This window comes from Nelusetta ayraudi, unplaced genomic scaffold, assembly GCF_046127955.1.
Source record: "Nelusetta ayraudi isolate G7.1 ecotype Tasmania unplaced genomic scaffold, CSIRO-AGI_Nayr_v1 ptg000021l, whole genome shotgun sequence".
Classification (NCBI taxonomy): domain Eukaryota; kingdom Metazoa; phylum Chordata; class Actinopteri; order Tetraodontiformes; family Monacanthidae; genus Nelusetta; species Nelusetta ayraudi.
Window position 1 is genome coordinate 3,273,402 of NW_027466071.1, and position 19,099 is coordinate 3,292,500.

The 19,099-nt window shown below is 47.3% G+C and overlaps 1 protein-coding gene across 3 annotated transcripts in view; it reads left to right on the plus strand.

Moving 5' to 3' along the window:
• The window catches only part of arhgap5 (Rho GTPase activating protein 5), a 42,581-nt gene that overhangs the window by 16,744 nt on the left and 6,738 nt on the right, over positions 1-19,099 (plus strand). For all 3 annotated transcript variants that reach the window (XM_076027710.1, XM_076027711.1, XM_076027712.1), the window contains exons 4-5: positions 16,373-16,450; positions 18,761-18,892. In XM_076027710.1, coding sequence (XP_075883825.1) covers positions 16,373-16,450; positions 18,761-18,892 — 210 coding nt within the window. The remainder of the gene's footprint in view (positions 1-16,372; positions 16,451-18,760; positions 18,893-19,099) is intronic.

Below are 19,099 nucleotides of genomic sequence, written 5' to 3' on the forward strand. Positions count from 1 at the left end.
GTGACCACACTGGAGGTGTGAACCTGGAAAACTTTGTGACATCACAGTCAGCTGACTTGCAGTACTTCACACGCACTTTTTTTCTCTCGCGGCAAATTGATTTTTTTTTTTCTTTCCCTTACGAGGCGACGGAAACAAGTTTTTGTGGAACGTTATATCAGTCAAAACAAAGACGGTATTTCTTGAAACGGACCGTTTTATGAGCTGTTCTAAAAAAAAAATATATAAAAAAAAAAGTACCAATGAAGTCGCCTCAAAAAATGTGCTGGAGGAACCGCTGAAAATGGTGCTGTACTTATGCCGGGCCTTAGGCGCTGTTAGGTAGAACCATAGAGAATTGAACCTTTTACACTGAAACCTGGCTTTGGGTAAGCAGGACCTCAGTCATTTGTCACACTCTTGACACCTCTTTAAATTGAGTAAAAACTATTTTATCCTAACTTCTTGGATTGAAGCAGTTCCACGCCTCACCACTTCATTTGAGTTGTCACCCTAAAACGAAATGTGTAAAATTTTCGTTAGCGCTGATGCCAGCCGCTGATGTAAATTTTACACATTTCGTCTGTCGCCTGTCGCAGGTATCACCACATCACAACACAAGCAACTTTTTTCCCCCCCAAAACATAATTTTTCTTTAAACACACAGCTTTTTCTATGCGTCGCATCACTTCCTCGTCCCACTTAACGGTGAAACGCTGCAGGAAATGGGTGAACCAGCTCACTGGTTTTCTTCTTTCCAAAATAGCCCCCCACCCCCTTCCCGAAAAAAAAAAAACCTGCTGACATCTTGGTAGTGGAAAATGGCTAAAGCACACAGGCCCCAGGCTCCAGTCTGCAGCAGTGCAACCTGCATATATTTTAATATTTAAGAATAATTAGCAGTAATATTCGCCTATCTGGCTCTCTACTGCGCTTCCCCCGGGAAATTCTCTTCATTTTTTTTGGCCATCAAGCTAAAATGTAAAGGCACTAGACGCTTTTTTTTTCTTTTTCTGGGGTGCATTAACCTTTTAAGTTGTTTTTTTTCCACATTTTCCCCCCCAATTTTTTTTTCTCCCTCTTTTTTTTTTTTTTTTTTTGAATGAACTGGTTTTAAAGACGAAGCGAAAGACTTTGAGATTACAGCGTGCGACCTCGCACGGTAAAGGCTGCGAACAAGAACAAGTTGAAACAACACTTGCTTATCGGGAAAGTTGCAAAACATCAAAAATAAAAACTCATTTGAATGCAGTCTGTTGTATTATTCATGAGGTTTAATTCTCTGAGTCTCTCTGTGGTTATGTAATCACCCCTGGACCGAAACCCCCTATTAAACGGGCCAAATGAAATATTTAACAACCCAAACAGTTTGGTGCAAGTTTGATTTCACTTTTGAGACTCTGCACAAATCACCAGAATTAAAAGGCAGGAATGGACTCGTAAAAAATAAACGGTTTGATCATTTTCACGGATTAACGGCTCTAGCTCTTCCCCATCCAGAACAGTCCATTTGTTTAATTAGAGAAAATGTATCGCTTGTATTCCTGCATCGTCATCTGTGAATTTCACATTTGTTCACGGTGCTGCCAGTTTTGGCACGGTCGGTTGAAATAAAGCTCTTTTTTTTCAGAAGCTGGATTATTAAAGCTCTGATATCGTTCTATTTTTGAACTGACATCTGATGAATCATAAAGCTGCGTCAACCAGCAAAAACCAACGCTTTCCATTTGTACTCGTATCCATTCGGGGATGAAATCATGAACGCGTATTGAAATACGAAGCACATTCTCGTCTCGTCGGTTTTTAGTCTTTGACGGTGTAGGAAACACTTTGTGCGTTTTTGTTGTCTTGTGTTAACAGCTAGCGGCTTCGCAGACGCTGATTCTCTTGCAACTTTGCTCTGGTTCATTTTCAGTTGACCGTTATAGCAACGTGTTATCTTGAAAGCAAAATTATCTAGCTCAATGAAATTGAACAGTTGCGGTGTTGAACATCATAAGTTTATGATGGGGCCGCCTGTGACACGGCACACGTCAACTGGAAGATGGTTCTTGGTTATTTTTTCCCACTCTGGTTTTCAAGCCGAGGTCAGTGAACCCCCGACGGGAGGCAAACATTCCTATGAAAGGAAGTCACGGCCGAGTGAGAAGACGCAGGGCGGAGGAGGGCGAGAGAGAGAGAGAGAGAGAGAGAGAGGAAGAGAGAGACGACGAGCCATCGCCGTCGTTCCTCTGAGCTCTGCCGCTCATTTCCTTCACGTGTTTTGCTGTCTCTCAGCCCCCAGGCTGCAGAAATCAGCCGGAGCGAGAGTTCAAGCTAAGAATTGATTTGCTGTTGGCACGCGTCCAGCGTTGCGCGCTTCCATCGCCTTTCATCGTGTGCATGTGTGCTGTTCGAGCAGCTGGACTGACGTCACGTCCAATGGAAACACACAGACTGACTCACTGGGCTTCCTGTTGCATGGTTCCGAGTGGCCAGCAGCTTGACGGACTTGCTCCCACTGTGTGACCCTCCCGTGGCCGTCTGATGTTCACGGTGGGTCTGCAGTGCTGGAGGAGGAACTCGCGGCGATTGGATGAGGCTCCAAAGACCTGCGGGCCGACCTGGACTGAAAAAGCAGTGCAGCTCGTTGAATTACGAACCCGGCATTCCGTTCAGAATTGATCATTTGTCAATATCTCATATGCTTTAAACACCTGTGCATTGTTCCGCCACAGTGGGTTCTGAGATTTGACGGGTGAGCCGGAGCGGCAGCAGATGGATGGAATGTTTTGGTGAGCCGCCTCATAGGAGGGAATAATATATCGTATGCAGAAAACAATGTTGCCTTAATGTCTTTGAAGCCCTGAACACTGAAAAAAAATGGATAAATTACAGCTAAACTACAGTTAAAAGCTTAACGGGCCAAATATGGCCCCTGCAGCCGTAGTTTGTCCACGCCTGTTCTGCATGAGCAACACTGAAACGGATGAAACGCAGCTATTTTACGACTTGCTTACTGTTAATATGATTTCATAATAAGTTCGGCGGGCCAGATTATAAAGCTTTAACGGGCCGCAAATGGCCCCCGGGCCGTAGCTTGCCCACCCCGGAACCCGGCAAATCCATGTGTACTGCGTGTCCTTCTCTCTCTCTCATGCAGTTGCCTCAGTAAAACACCGGCACTCTGTGGTGCTGCAGCAGGTGTGTGTGTTTCAGTTGAGGAGCCAGCAGTCGGGGTTAACGACTCATTGCCTTCCTGTCGCTCCGAGGAGCAGCGGTTTGTTCCAGCTCTGATCCTGCAAACCCCCCCCCCCCAGTGATCCACTAACAGGAGTTGAGTCACAGATGCAGCTCCGCTTCCTGGTTCGGCTGTGAGTCACTGGCAGGTGTTAGAATAGGCTTCTGTGGAATTGCAATACAGGACGTGTGTGTGCGTGTGTGCGTGTGTGTGTGTGTGTGTGCGTGTGTGTGTGTGTGTGTGTGTGTGTGTGTGTGTGTGTGTGTGTGTGTGTGTGTGAGAGCGGTGCAGGCGGGTTTAACCACCTGTGAAAAGGCAGCGGCCGACCGGTGATTTGAGAGTTTAAGTGTCCATCTGGCCGTGTGGGTGTGGTGAGTTTGGCATTCTGGTTGCAGTGGCTACGTTCATTTAGTTATTAGATCTGTTTGAATTCAAATATTATCAGATAAAAATAATGCTTTCACACGCACACACACACACACACACACACACACACACACACACACACACACACACACACACACACACACTGTGCTCCCTGCCCTGGAGTCTTAATCTCTTCCCTGCGGATTTCCTGGTCACTGACTTAGAGACACGGAGAGATAGGGAAATGTGTGTGTGTGTGTGTGTGTGTGTGTGTGTGTGTGTGTGTGTGTGTGTGTGTGTGTGTGTGTGTGTGTGCGTGATGCCCCCTGGCTGAACATTTGAGCAGCCGCTCCTCCAACCCACTCTGCGCCTCGCTCTCTATTCTCCTGGTAAAAAAGGTGAAGCGAGGCCTCTCATCTCTCTCTCTCTCTCTCTCTCTCTCTCTCTCTCTCTCTCTCTCTCTCTCTCTCGCTCTCTCTCTCTGGCCAGCTGCCCCTCCCTCTGGGCAAACACTCCCCCCTGGCCGTGTGGTCGCGTGTTTGTTCAGCGTGCGTGTGGGCCTGTCGTCTCCCGAGAGCGAGAGAGAAAGAAACAAAGAGAGAGGGAGAGAGAGAGGGAGAGAGAGAGACCTTGGTTGGTGCTGCCTTTGCAGTTCACCAAATCAAACCTGATTACCTGTTTCTGGTGTCTGCACTTCGGTCCCGTCCACACGGGAACGTTTTATGGTGGAAACGGTAAAGTATTTAACCGTTGCGGCGTTTCGTCCACACGGCAAGGGCGTTTTGGGTCCACGAAACGGTATTTTTTTGAAAACGGGTCCCAGAGTGGGAAAATCTGGCAACGCCGTTTCGCCGTTGTCACATCGTTGCCGTGTGGACGGTCAAAACGGCTTTTCCTTGTAAAACGATGACGTCATCGCACCGTCACTGTCATGTGACCGGAAAAACCACCGCATCACCGTTTTTGTTTTCGCTGTGTTTAGTGTGTAGCGGAAATGCCCTCTTTCTAAATCGTGGGTCCGGTGGCTGTGTCAGCGTCTGTGAACAGCGCCACCTTTCAGTGTGGCATACGCATTACATCGTTTTCACCCACCGTTCCGTTTGCATCTGTCAAGCGTGTGGACGCAAACTTTTTTCGACCCCGGGAAAGAAAAAAAAAACGGCAACGTTCCCGTGTGGACACGGCCTTCATAACACTGTCACCTTGACTACGTCCCAAAAACTAAAAGAAGAATCCTGTATGAAAATGGGACCACTTTCAGGAAGGAGACGCAAAAATTCTTTAGCTCAACAAAATTATCTCGATAAGAAAAAGGAATTCATTTGTCCTTATTAATATGTAAATGAACAATGAATCCTTATCGAGTATTTTCCTTGACTCTGTTTTTTTTTTTTCAAATGTAAAACTGCCTTTTGAGGTTTTGGCTTCACAGGGGCGATTCAGTCCTTCCTTAATTATCCACACTTCAGCGCATTCTATTTTTTTTTTTATGCTTTGTCCCTCCAACCCTGGCCGGGCTCTGTTGCCTCGCACTGCAAGTCTTGCACCTCACCAGCTGCGTTTCCATGACCTCTAGGGCCGCACTAAACCTAAATAGGTCAATAACGAAAGTGGTGACGGAGACTCCGCAACGTGGAAAACCCTCTCAAACACAAACATGGCTGAAAGGTTTCCGCGCTCTCATCGGGTGTTTTTTTTTTTTTTTTCTCACACGGATCCAAAAAGAGGAATATCTGGTCACGTGACCAGTTCACTTGAGGGTGATTTCAAAGTTTCACCTCCGGGTCAGTCAGCGTGCTGTTTACCAGTGGAGACGGCGCTCACGTTCGAAAACGTGGACGAGCGGCACTCTGGGGGAAACGAGGCGCTGCGTCCAGAATCCCCCAAGCTGCCCTTTAAACTCATCGTCGTGGCCCAGCGTCTGCCGTCGCCTCCCTTCAGTGAGCGAAGGAGGAGAGACTTTGATGTTGGTTCCTTTCTCTCTCTCTCCCTCCCTCCCTCCCTCCCTCCATCCATCCTGCTCTGTTCTCTGTGTACTGCTGGAAGTGAGAGAGGGCCAGTGTGGAGGATTAAGTTAAGGCAATTGGTTCTGGCCCTCCAGCTTGTGTGTGCAGCAGAGTATTATGGGAAGGATGGGGTAGGGGGGTGGGTGGTTGGATGGATGGTGTGATAAGTGAGATGAAAAAAAGAAGTGTGTGTGTGTGTGTGTGTGTGTGTGTGTTTCTTGGGGGCAGGTTGTCCCAGTGAGAGAGAGGCTAGTGCTGTGCCACCTACAGTAGCTCCAAGGCAGTCATCTGGTCTAATGGGTGTGTGTGAGTGTGTGTGTGTGTGTGTGTGTGAGAGAGAGAGATGGGCCGAGTGTGTCCCGTGGCTGTGCTTGAGCAGTCCACTCCTCCATTATTTTGCCTTGAAAAGCCCTCATGCCGCCCTTCTCCTCTCCTCCTCTCCTCCTCTTTTTTTTTTTTATCTCCGTCTCATGTTTTTTCTCCCCCCACACTGCCCCCCCCCCCCACCCCGCCCACCCCTCATCCCCGCCACGCCGCCGGCAAACATGTGCGCGGCATGCTGAAAACAGAGCAGCGGGGCGAGCCAGCGGGCGAGTGAGAGAAAGAAGGGGGGAATGTGAGGCGAGCGGCAGAGGGACAGAGTTTGGTGGAGCCGTGAGCGTGAGGGGACGGCGGTGGAGGAAGTGGAGCGGCAGCAGGACGAGCAGTGGCCCCTCCGCTTTGTCAAGACTTTTTGTAATTGGGACACCTGGGAATTAGATCAGCGTTTCTCAACCAGTGGCTCGTGACCCAAAAGTAGGTCCCGGAGCTGTTTCGATTGGGTCGTGGCTTCATAGGCGGTTTGCCCCCCCCCCCCTTTTTTTTTTCTTTAAAAGGGACTTTAAAATGTGTGTTTATATACATAGACATATATATATATATATATATATATATATATATATATATATATATATATATATATATATATGTATATATGTATATATATATATATATATATATATATACATATATATATATATATATATATACATATATATATATATATATATATACATATATATATATATATATGTATACACATATATATATATATATATATATATATACACATATATACATATACACATATACACATATATGTATGTATATACACATATATGTATGCATATACATATATGTTATGATATGATGGTATGAATTTATTTTGCAGGACACACAGTTAAATAGTTTCAATCATTTATTCACTAGATTTGACAAAAGTGGTCTAGCGTTTGTCCTAAATTTGAGTGCTGTGAATAAACTGAATACATCTGAGCCGCAACTTCATGATCAGGAAGACATTGCGGGTCCTGAGACCAAAAACCGCACTACACCCAAACTGATGATGTCGGCCAGCGCGATGCCTGGTTTTGCAAACGCTTCCCTCCTATTGGCTGGCTTTGTTTTGTTTTGTTTTTTTCAAAAAATATTTTGGACGTTTCCAAGAGAACTATCTCCACTCTGATGCGTCCAAATTAAATTCAGGGTTTTCGCGTTTGGTGCCGCTGACAGCTTTGAGTGATGACAACATCTCTTTATTGAATTTGTGTCCCAGTTGCTTTTTTCCTAATTTGCAGGGGACTATTTTTATGTTGTTTGGAGCTGAAGTCACGATGTTTTGGGGGAAGAAGAGATTAGTTTAAGTCCAACTCCACTGTGGTAATTTGGTTATGTACACGTGAAAGAATGCAAACAGTTTCAGCATTGTTTTCTTTTGGGGGGAGCGGGGGGGGGCTCAACCCCCGACCACCTCATGAGAGCGAGAAACCTTTTAGCCGCTTGGAGAGCTTTTTCCAAGTTTTGCTGTTTCCATTTCCAATCTTTTTCTCGCCATATTTATGTTTTGCGCAATTCTCGGGCTTTTTGGAAATGCAGCTAACTTCCATTGATATTCTGGCCTTATCATTTCTTTCCCTCAATTGTAGTGAGGAGTTGGTAGGACTGTTTTTTGAGACATTTCGACAGGTACCTACACCCTCCTCCTCCTCCTCCTCCTCCTCCTCCTCTTCCTCTTCCTCTTCCTGCTGTTAACAAGGCAGCGGTGAGAAACGTGCCGACTTACCTCCATCCCAGCCAATCAGGTGCGTCGCCTCGCTCCCAGCCGTGATCACTGTCATCCCCAACACTTTGGCTGACGGTTTCGCTCCAAATGGGATCAGCAGCGGCTGACACTCAGGCTGTATTTTTAGATTTCTCTCTCTCGCTCTCTCTGTCTCTCTCTTTTTTTTTTTAACTTACTTTCTAAGCCTCCAATTTGGAGTCCCCCCCCCGCTGAGGATTTCTAGGTTTCGCCACATGTGCTTTTTATTCGACCGCCTCGCGTGTTAAGTGGCCAGAGATGAGCCATGCTTGGGCTGCGTGGCTCCAGCTGGCGAGCCATCCATTTGCACTCGGGTTGTTTGCAATGTTGCAATGACTTCAGACAACTACAGAAACTGATGATGTATGTAATGTATGTGTATAATGTCTGTGTGTATGTATACACACACACACAGACATATATATATATATATATATAGACAGACGGAAGTGACATTCAGGTAGCTTGGTCAAAAGCAGGAGAAGCTGCTGGAAACGAGCCAGATGATGGGGAGCGGCCAGAGGATTTAAAGGGCGGCTGCGACGGACGTGACGAGCTGTCGCCCCTCAGAGAGCCGCTGACCTCTACTGGCTACCTTGCTGCCGGCTCTCTCTCTCTCTCTCTCTCTCTCTCTCTCCCTCTCTCCCTCTTTCACTCTCTCACTCTCTCTGCGGCTCTCAGCTGAGCGTTTCTGATGGTGCACTGGCTTTTGATGAAGGTCTCCAGAGGGCATTTAATCAGCCATGTTGTACAACAGGAGGCACTGACCTACTCTGCCTCCCCTCCTCCTCCTCCTCCTCCTCCCCCCTTCCTCTTTCTCCTCCTCCTCTTTTAATCTGTGCTTCCAGTCACCACCTGTCCCCCACTCTATCTCTCTCTTCCTCTCTCTCTCTCTCGTTTCCACTTCTTTTACTCTTTCTTTGAATTTCTCTCCATCACTAAGAAAAACCCTAGAGAAGCTTGCTCAAGGTGTTTGTGCGTGTGCTTTATCTCGATGAGACTGACAGTCAAACAGAGTGCTGCTTTAGACTTAAATCCCGGCCAGTTTCAAATGGAGTGGACAGACTTTTAAATACAGCAGCAGAAAACAGTTTTCAGACACCCTTAGAATCCAAATCATTTCTTAAATAATTATTTTCTGTGCCCTTCAAAAGCTTTTGGCTGCATCAGAGGCACACAAAACAATTTCAGACGTTTTTGGTGCTTATTGTTGAAAAGACAAAACCAGAAAGCTAAATTCTTGTGGTTGTTGTACTCTGGATGCTTCGCAAGAGACCTCGTGTTGCTGAGACACGCGGCTCTGAGCTGGACGGAACGGCGCGCACGCAGCAAGTGAGAGTCAGTGTTGGCCACTGCGCTATGACATACTGCACTCTGCGGCTGATTCTTAGCGCAATACAGTCCATCACAAGTGCATGAGGCGTCCAAAAACTTTCTTCCGCCCCTGTCTGGGGTGGTGGAAAACCCACATATAACATTTTGATGCAAGCCTCTTTTATTTGGATTCCAGGAATCCCAAAAATCTCTCTGTTTTTGCTGAGTGTTATTAATCACCCCTCCTGCAGATACGAAGAAACGGTAACATTCAGGAAGTTGACACATTCAGTTGGGTACTTAACAAAAATGGGGAGTGTACGAGTGAAGTGCAGCACGAGGAACTGAGAAATCCACGGCACCTCGTTGTGTTGGTTGTGCGTAGAAAATGAAAAAAGCCTTCGTTATGGCGTGAGTGGACCTACGCAGTTCAGCTTTGTGCCTTCACCAGGGTGAAAATCCAAACAGTCGTGAACACATCTTCTATATAGGCAGAGACTTCAATTCCAGCTAGAGATCATGGGGCACACCTGCGCCTCACTAATTGCAAACAATTAGTAAGGCGCATTTTCTGATGACTTGGACGAATGTTATTTAAAGGCCCTGAGCAGCGCTCCTTCCTCTTTCTTCTTTCTTTCATTTAATATTCAGGAAGCGACGGAGCAGTTGATGGACAGTTGCTTAAACACACACACACACACAGTGTTTTTAAGGAAACGACGGGCCGCTATTATTAATAGAGCTGTCAAGCTGGCGGTCCATCTGTCGCGCATGTTCTCGCAGGCAAAAGAAAAGGTGATGTCGCTTTTCAAAAAGGCATACTTTGAGCACACGAGTACGATACTGATAATTCTCTCACACACTGAGTAGTTTCAACTCCTGGAGAGCCTCAGGATTAGCATTAAACCGCCGCCGCGCTCTATCTGACGGCTGCATAGTGCAGTGTTAGACTGCAGTGCCAAACCTCTCGACTCCATGCCCACAGAGACTTGCCGGGGCGTGTTGGTGCATGTACTCCGATAAAACCCACGTATTTGTCCTTGAGTGCTGAGATGCGGTCGATGGGCCTCCAGCCTTCGGGTCAAACATCACCTCCCCAGTCTTCCTCGCTTTCAAACATTCGTACGTAATGTTTTCCTTGCGACGCCAGACTGAGCGCGGCTGCACAACCTCACGCTGTAATGTTCTCAGGTGGAGCTCTGGACTGTTACACTTGCACTGCTTTATGTGAAGCGCACTGGGGGAATCTAATATTGCGTCGTCGTTGTTGATGTTGTTATTGTTGTTGTTGTTGTTGTTGTTGTAGTACGGCGTTCCGCCCTGGAACCTCCTCGCTGGGAATTTGCAGTGCAAGTTCTCAGTTTTCATGATCCAATTCATCGATTGATTCAAAAAAAAAAAAAAAAAAAGATTGACTGATTGATTCATTGATTCGTTCGTCAATTATGAAGATAATTGTTAGTTGCAGCCCTATCTGCCTCCTCACTCTGCGATCCAGGTCAGTGAGATGGAAACAGCTTGTCGGCATCAGCTGGACAGCTGCAGTCAAATACATTGTGGTTTTACTCTTCCTGTTTCCTCTCAAGGGAATGGTCAGTGTTGTATGACAGTGTTACCCCCCACGGCCCCTCAAAATCAAATCACTTGTGCTGATAAGGAGAACCCATTACGATTGCATGTAATGCTGGAAAATTAATCAAATCCAACTGACTTTGTTTTATTTTAAGTGTCAAACAGTCTTCAGTTCTTTGTTTGATTCTTTAGGCCGTTGCTTCATGCGTTTCTCCTGGCGGCTGTGAGTTTGACGGCACGGAAGGTTTTGAGGAATTGTTATTTGAAAATACACAATGGCAGGGGGACATTTACATTTAATTCAGCTGGGGCCCACGTATCCTGCCTTTTACCACTTGGTATGACTCAAAGGTAAAAAATGCTGGCTCTTACGGCTCCCCAAGTGTTACCCAAGAGCTCCCCCCCCCACTCCCTGCCTGGAAATTGAATCCTAACACCATTTCCCTCCGTTATTTATGCAGTTTTGCGTTGTTATCCTTGACCTTGATTGTAATTAGTTGACCTTGATTGCGCAACCGTCTTTATTTTTCTCGAGACGGTTACAACAATAATTGCCTGCAAGTTATTGCAATTGCAATGATGTTGCAACATTTTGTTGCGTGTGTGTGTGTACGCCGATGATGTCTTGACCTTCATTCCGTTTGTTGACCCTGTTGCAGCCGTTTTTATCAGCCTCAGAATGAATTTCGCTTACCTTCGCAGCTACAAAGTTGTGTGCGTCCCTCGCAAGCCAGAACACACACCAGTCAGAAGAGAAACAACGCAAACAGTGCAAACTGAAAATCCAAAAAAGGCCAAGTTGTGATTCTGCAAGCAAGTGGTGCTGCTGCTGCTGCTGCTGCTGCTGCTGCTGCTGCTGTGGGATGGATGTCATTACCCAACATGGCCAAATATTAAATCTTGCTTGCCCTCGTGCACACTCCGTACGGCCTCGGTATTGATTTATATCTATTGATCCACAACAGTGTGTGGAGAGGGCTGGGCATTAAATGAACGCGCCGATAAAGAAACTGATGACTCCACCAGACTTTGTGCGCACGAGCGGTACGCGTGCACGTCTTGGCGGCAGAGAAAAACAGTGGAGGGAAGACAAAGAAAGTGCTCACCTAAGGTCATTAGTTCCCCCCCCCACCACACACACACACACACTCTCTCTCTCTCTCTCTCTCTCTGTCTACCCCCCACTCTCTCTCTCTCTCTCTCTGGAGGGGAGAGTTTGGGCAGTGAAATGACTTCCAGACCAGAAAGCTCAGCTCGTTTCTCTGCTGCAGGATTGTGAGGAAAAAAAGCTCAGCTCGTTTCTCTGCTGCAGGATTGTGGGAAAACTGCGTTCGGCAGTACAGCCCCCCCCCGGGAACTCCAGGCTCCTCTTACCTGAACATTCAACATTCATCTCCCTCACAGCATGGAGCGCATGTTACCGTATGTCAAATCCCATATTTTTAATGAGCGGCCTCTTGACCTCAATGTCCCGGATCTGAGAAAGTGGAACGTGGATGAAAATGGAGAATACGAAGAGGAGATTCTGTAGGTAGTTGGTCTGTTTTCACCGACACCAGCGTTGTGTGTGTGTGTGTGCGTGCCTGTGTGCGTGTCTGTCCCAAATGCACCTGCGTATCATCACGGCAGTCGCGACAGCTCATGGGGAGACGAGTGTTTGGCCACTGGGGACCCGCTGACACAAAATGGATCAAGCAGCGATCTTCCACAGAAGGAGGGATTGAAATGTCGTTTTGCCTGCGTTTCTCTCCAGTAACGGTCGGTTCCGCCGGGCCCGGTTCTTGAGTTGGAAGCCAAGGCCAGGGCCAACTGAAAGTGTGATATGAAAACGCGCGTGCGAGTGTTGTCCTTGAGGCGTGTCTCTATTGTAACGGCTCAAACGAACCAACCAAGAAGAACCTGTGGTGACAACAAGCTCCCGATTATCAAGTTAAAGGTCACAGAGTTATGATTTAATGAGGACCACCAGCAATCTAAAGGAAGCAACTGGCCAATCGTAACAGTTCCATGATATTCCGCATCTACCGTTAAATTCCCTTTCTTTTTGTCCATGGTTCATGGTAGGGAAAGCTGAGAGCTGGCCAGGACTCCAGCCAGCAGTGACTGGAGGGCTTGCATTACCCAGATCCAACAGGGGACAGAGTTCAGTGGCGGGTTAACGTGCGATGAATTGAATAACGCGTGAAATTAGGACGGGTCACGCTGGAGATATTGCCCGTCCTAAAAATAATCCTCAGGTGCAGCGGCGTCGGAGCGCCGCAGTGAGAATGCCGACTTTATCTTGAATGCGGCTATCTGTGCTGCCGTTGCGAGCGCCTTAAAGACGTTATCCTAATGAGAGTCATTTGTCTCCGCTGGGTCGCGGAGACTTCAGCACGGCTGCTCCGAACTCGTTGCTTTGGCTACGGCACCCGGAAAGCCAGCGGAGTGAACTCACCTTGGAGAAGCCCACGCTGCTCGTCTTGCTCCTCTTTTCCTTTTATCTGTTAGTTTCCCCACACATGAAGAGAGTTAAAGGAAAGTTCCAAATGTCGATCGTACTACTGCGTGTGGAGCGTTCCAGTGTTCTCAACGCAGTGCACCCACCCACCCGCACACGATTCTGTCCCGTGGCCGATCTAGAATCTCAGAAATTGTTTTCATTTCGTTTGATTTATTTTATTTGTTTGAACGGGTTAAAAGAAACAAAATGAAATGAAACAAAAAAGACAAAAGAAAACCCCAAAAAATAATGTGAAAATACAACTCTATAACAACATAAGTAACCACTCTGTGTTGGAAAGGTTGTAGGATGAAGTTCATAAAAACGTAAAAAAAGAAGAAAAAAGTCTTGTTTGATCAAACACAAACAAGAAGAAGAAACACGGCAACAACCCCCCCCCCCCCCCATCAACTGATAAACACAACATGAAACATGGAAGAGGGGGATGATGGTGGTCTTGGAATTATTGCCAACAGAAACACCCCAAACTCTAAACACTAAAACCTAGATGTATTTTAGCTAACTTGGATTAGCCTAGCTAAATAAAGCCGCCATGCCTTGTTCCTCAGTCACTGCGTCACAATTTCACGGAGTCACAAGTCTTTCCTCCACACACGCAAAGGTTTTCGGGTGTAAATATTGAACAAGTTTCAAGTTGACGGTGGTCCGTGCTCACCCTTTTCCATGGGGCTTGTCAGGGCTAACTGAGTCTGAACACACCTCGGACCTCAGGACAATCTTACAGAATACTCTCATAGAACAAAGGACAATGGGGAAGGAGGGAAGAACGGGCCGGTAGTCTTTCTTCTAACCGCGTCAGAAGATTCTTCCACTTGGTGAGCGTGCATCCGCGGTCTCTTACAATAAGAGGAACGACTGACTTTCAATTACCGAGATGACTTCCTGTTCCCTCCCGCAAACAAACCGCCATACTGGCAATGAAATAGCCGTGGCAACATTCCAATGAGTTGTTGGGCGGACGGAGGGAAAGACGAAACACGGAAAATCTGACGTACGATTCTGGGCGGGAGCGTGGGGGGGGGGGCATCTCTGGGATAAGATAAGAGAGGGGCAGATGGATACAGAGGAGTGGTAAAAATGATAGGGAGGTCTGATACAGTGCCTCCACACACACACACACACACACACACACACACACACAGGGATATTAGATCATATCCCAGCAGGATGAGCGCTATCAGATCTCACCATGCAAACACGAGCTTCACTTTTAACTTCCTTCCCCTCCCTCAGGTCTGAACCGTGCACGCCTGTGTGTGTGTGTGTGTGTGTGTGTGTGTGTGTGTGTGTGTGTGTGTGTGTGTGTGTGTGTGTGTGTGTGTGAGTGTGAGGGGGGTGGGGTTGTGTGGTGGTGAGTTTGTGTACGTGTTTCATCCTGTCGAGAATCAAATGTCCTCGCAGACGTAAAGGGCGTCGACCTGGTGTAAGGGAGCTTTCAATTGGCCGGGGTCACGTCCAGGTCAGAGGTGAACGAGGGAGGTCGTGTTGCCGTCTCTCCCCGGGGTGGTGGGGGGGCGGGGGGGGTTGAGGGCAGTAAAAGTGTCGCTGACGGTCCTGTTCACTGGCTGTAAAACACTTGAGGAAATGAGATTGACTTTCGCTGTTCCGGTTGGAAAGACGGTCGGAGGAACATTCCGGGAAGGTTGCAGCTCCTGTGGAGAGAGAGAAAAACAAACAAACTAAAAATGATCCAAAAACTCTGATAATAAATCGTACGAGGCTGCTGCGGTGGCTCCGGCGGACTAATAGATGGAACTAAAGATTTGGATTATAAAACTACTGCGGCGTGTCACTCCTCATCCATCAATTTTCAGTTAAAAGATATTTGCTTGTTTGCCTTTCTGTAACACGCCCCTGCGTTGCAGTGCAGCGGCCGCGTTTCCAATTCAATTTAAAGGACGGCGCTTTCACGCGTAAACCGATCAAGACGCCAGCGGCTCGTCAAAGGGTCCGACTGAACACGTCGTGGTCATGACTCCTCATCTGAAGGCAGGCAGGTTTTGGGAAAGTGTCGCGCTCGTCCCGTTTGGGATGTGTGCCAGTGAAGGAAGAAATTGAATTCCAGCCCTTCTTGCTGCAATGTTGAAACGCGGCAACGAACAAAAAGACACCAGAGACGAAACCCTGTGTTGAGATTGCACGTCTGGCGTCTTTGATGGGCCAATGAAGTGAAGGAAGAAGCACCTTCTGGAAAATGTTCCCCCTGTCTCTCGTTTTGTATCGATTGGGGCGGCGGTTCTGCTGTGCCGGGCCTTCATCTCCACCTCTGTGTTACTGCCGTTCACGCGAGGCGACGCGTCAACGGGCGGGGTTTTGCGAATCAAAGCCTTTTGTCGTGGCGTATAGCCGCGGGGCGTGTATATCATTCTGATGACCAGACTCTCATCAGTGGAGCCGCTATCGACCGCGGGCCCTCCTCCCGACCCTGCGGTTAAACTGACACGCCGCTCCAAGAGTCGCTGACCTCCGCACGGGTCCTGCGTTGTGTCTTGCGAAAGCAAACTATAAAGCAAAAGATTTGCTGACTTCTCAATAATCCCAAACTGCACTGAAGCAGCTTTAAACGTGTTACGGGCGTTGGTAATGGCCTTGCAGACAACACTGTCACAGCAAGAGCAGCTCAGATGACAAAAGATACAAAGAACAACAAAAAGATAGAAGAAGTTATGGCGTCTGAGTTGCACCAAATAGATTATTTCTCCAGACTTCAGGAACGTAAACTGAAGATAAATAGATTCTCAAACTCGGCACAGCGTCTCAAAACATTGACTGCGACATGATTGTTTTTTTGTTTTGTTTTTTCCAAGCACGGACGCACAATTTACTCTTCGACCGTCACCGTCTCATCTTTGCCTCTGTATCCTGTTCACTTCCCCGCGGACGACGAGCTTAGTATTCAGGGCCGCAACAACAACAACAACAACAACAACAGCGAGTCAGTCTAAATAGATGCGGTGGTGCTCGCCAACGTTTCATTTTGGTCCCCAATCCAAAATTCAAGCCTTTGAAAGAGAATTTCACTGGCATAATTTGAAGTGATGCGTGTTTATCATTCAACAGGCCCGATCAGCTGGTGGGCTGAGCTAATATCTTTCACTCCTTTGGCACGCGGTATTTTTTTAGTGGTTCTGCTGAGGAAGGCTGGTAGAACCTGGAAAGTGATTTTTAATCAGCCCGGGGTCTGTTTTGCATTATTTATTAAACGTCTTCGCCACATCAAGTGGCAATTTAACCAGGACTCCCGTAAATTCCGCTTGAATGTGATGTTAACCGAAGGCGCTTTGTGTTTGCAGGTCTGACCACAGAAGGTCTGTACCGCGTCAGTGGGAACAAGACGGACCAGGACAACATCCAGAAACAGTTTGATCAAGGTAAGACCTTGCTGTGCCATTAATCGATTTTAAATCGAAAGGTTTTGCACCTTATTTATTCATCGTTGTTCGAGATGATGGAGAAACCTTTTATTTTGAAAGCGATGTTTGGTGAACGGCGGTGAAGGTTGTCGCTTTATCCACAGGGGGAATCGTTTTGTGTTTGGTTCTTAAGTTTTCACTTTATTCCCAAAGAACCTGTTCATTTTCAAGTGAAGTTTGTTGACAGTGAGGTCCTCACTTCGTTAACCCCAAGGGATTCATCTTTGTTTGGTCAACAAGACTGTAAATGTTGTCGCTTTACGAAACCCAAGCAGGATTTACAATATCTTTCAGTTGCACTGCATTCCCAATAGGGAAATTTGTTTGCAAATTTTCTTTACAAATAAAGACACAATATTTTGTTTCTTTTGTAGTTTTACCAACAAAAAAAAAAATTGAGTTTTCAAATAAAACAAAAAAACAAAAAACAGGATTTTATTTTGGTGCAAACTCGCCCAGCCCTACCCGAGGGAGGCGCAAACCACACACAGTCGCCTCAGCCACACACACGACCTACAATAGCGCACACGCGAGTCTCGTAGCTCACGTTGGCCAGATTTGAACGTTTTGAGATGTCGGCAGCTGCAGAGAAAAAGCGGTCCACTCGGAACATTTGGATGCAATAAATTCCACCCACAGAGAGGAGCCAGGCCCAAATCTGACCACGCAGCAGAAGTGCATAAAGAGAAACACATGCCCCCGCCGAGTGCAGCGCAACCTTCACATCGGGGCTGGGGGTTTGCCAGAGGGGCCTGCCGGAGTGAATGCAGTGGGTGCGGGCGGGGACTCGCAACCTCCAGCCGGCCTGTCATTTCACAGCCAGATGCTTTCTATGTGCAAAGAAGGAAGATGGCTTTTAAATTGGCTTTTAATTGCTTGGTTTCCCTCTAAATTAAAACGGCGTCGATGGCTGTGATTCAATAAACGCACACGGGCGAGACACGCAGTGAAAGCGACGCTCCTGAAAGGCTGCAAATTGAAAATTTAGACGCACGCGTCCTTCGCGTTGTCAGTCGCGATGGAAGAAGGCGTCATTCAGCGTGTTTGAAAGGTTTGAGAGAAATGTTGCCCGGCCGCCAGCGGTGACCTACGGTGCATTAAGCAGAAGGTATGGGAATATGTGAGCCATGAGTTTTTTTTGTTTTTTTTTAATGCTTTTCGACTTGATTTTGCGAGAGAACAAGCTCCCATAACGACTTGTGCAGACTTCATGCTATTGCAAGGAAACAGTGTTTATACCCTGAATATTGTGGCCTCATCTGTACAAAAAGATAATCACGATAGCAATGGGAAAAAACAGTCATGTATGTATCTTTGTCTGATCCACAAAGCGAGCAAGAGTGCTTTTTTTTTCTTCTTTGGCCCGCACAAAAATGACTTCCATTTTTTTTGTGTGCGAACGCTTGGAGAAAAAAAAAAAAAAAAAATTGAAATTCTGATAGGAGCGACTTTCACAAGTATTTCGAGCTGATTCACCGCCGGTGGTTTAATGGTGGATTCTCCGGCCTTTCAAGCCCACTCTGTCGCTCTGCAGCCTTTTTCACTCCCCCACTCCCCCAACCCCCCCTCTCCACTTCTCCTTCCACTTCCTCCACTTTTCCACTTGATTTCATCTCTTTTCTCCTCATCCTCTCCCCTCTGATGGGAGTGTTTCTTGCCTCTGCCGTGTCCGAGCGTGTTGGCAGTTGCTCAGATTGGGTGTGACAGCTGTCACGTTACCTTTAGGGCTCCGTCCTCTTCCTCTCCATTTCTCCTCCGCCTTGCTCCTCCTTCCCATCGTGCCTCGGCTCTTCCTGCGCGGCAAGGCAGGGGTTACTGTTTATTTATTCCTTTGTCTTTTCTCTTCTCCGTGCTAGGTCCTCGTTATATTGTGTTTTATGGTGGGTTGAGGCACCGGCGTCCAACTCAAAAGACACAGTGGGGCCAAATTGTCAAACCCGGACGAAGTCTCGGGCCAACGTTCATATTTACTGACAACAATTTGGCACCGAAAAGTGATACATTTTTCAATATTATCACATCATTTCGGTCGGTGCTACGCCTGATCCTGCACATTGCTCCTTGCTACGCTGTTTGTGTTTTCAACTCATTCTTTGTTTGCGACGGAGCTCGTTGTTTCCAGCAACGGTGACGCTCATATGATCAAATGTCTGACTCATCTGCAGCGTGACTCATCATTTGTTGTCGGGACCTGAACACCTGAATCCTGATCAGGCTCGATATCGCTGTGCGTGGTTTCATTTGAATCTTCTCCTGTCTTCGTTTCAGATCAAACCATCGACTTTTATGCAATGGATGTGGCGGTGAATGCTGCCGCCGGTGCGCTGAAGGCCTTCTTTGCTGACCTGCCCGACCCGCTGATCCCCTACAGCCTGCACCCTGAGCTAGTGGAGGCTGCCAGTGAGTAGCAGGCCCGGTTTTACTCTGCAAGCAGCCTGACTGGGAGACTGATTCACCAGGAAAGCCACCAGAGGCAACACACATGCACGGACTGGCAGACTGACAGACAGACAGACAGAGAAACACACAGACATACACTCAGACAGCCAGGCGCATACGCAGGATAGACACACACACACACACACACACACACACACACTCTTCTCT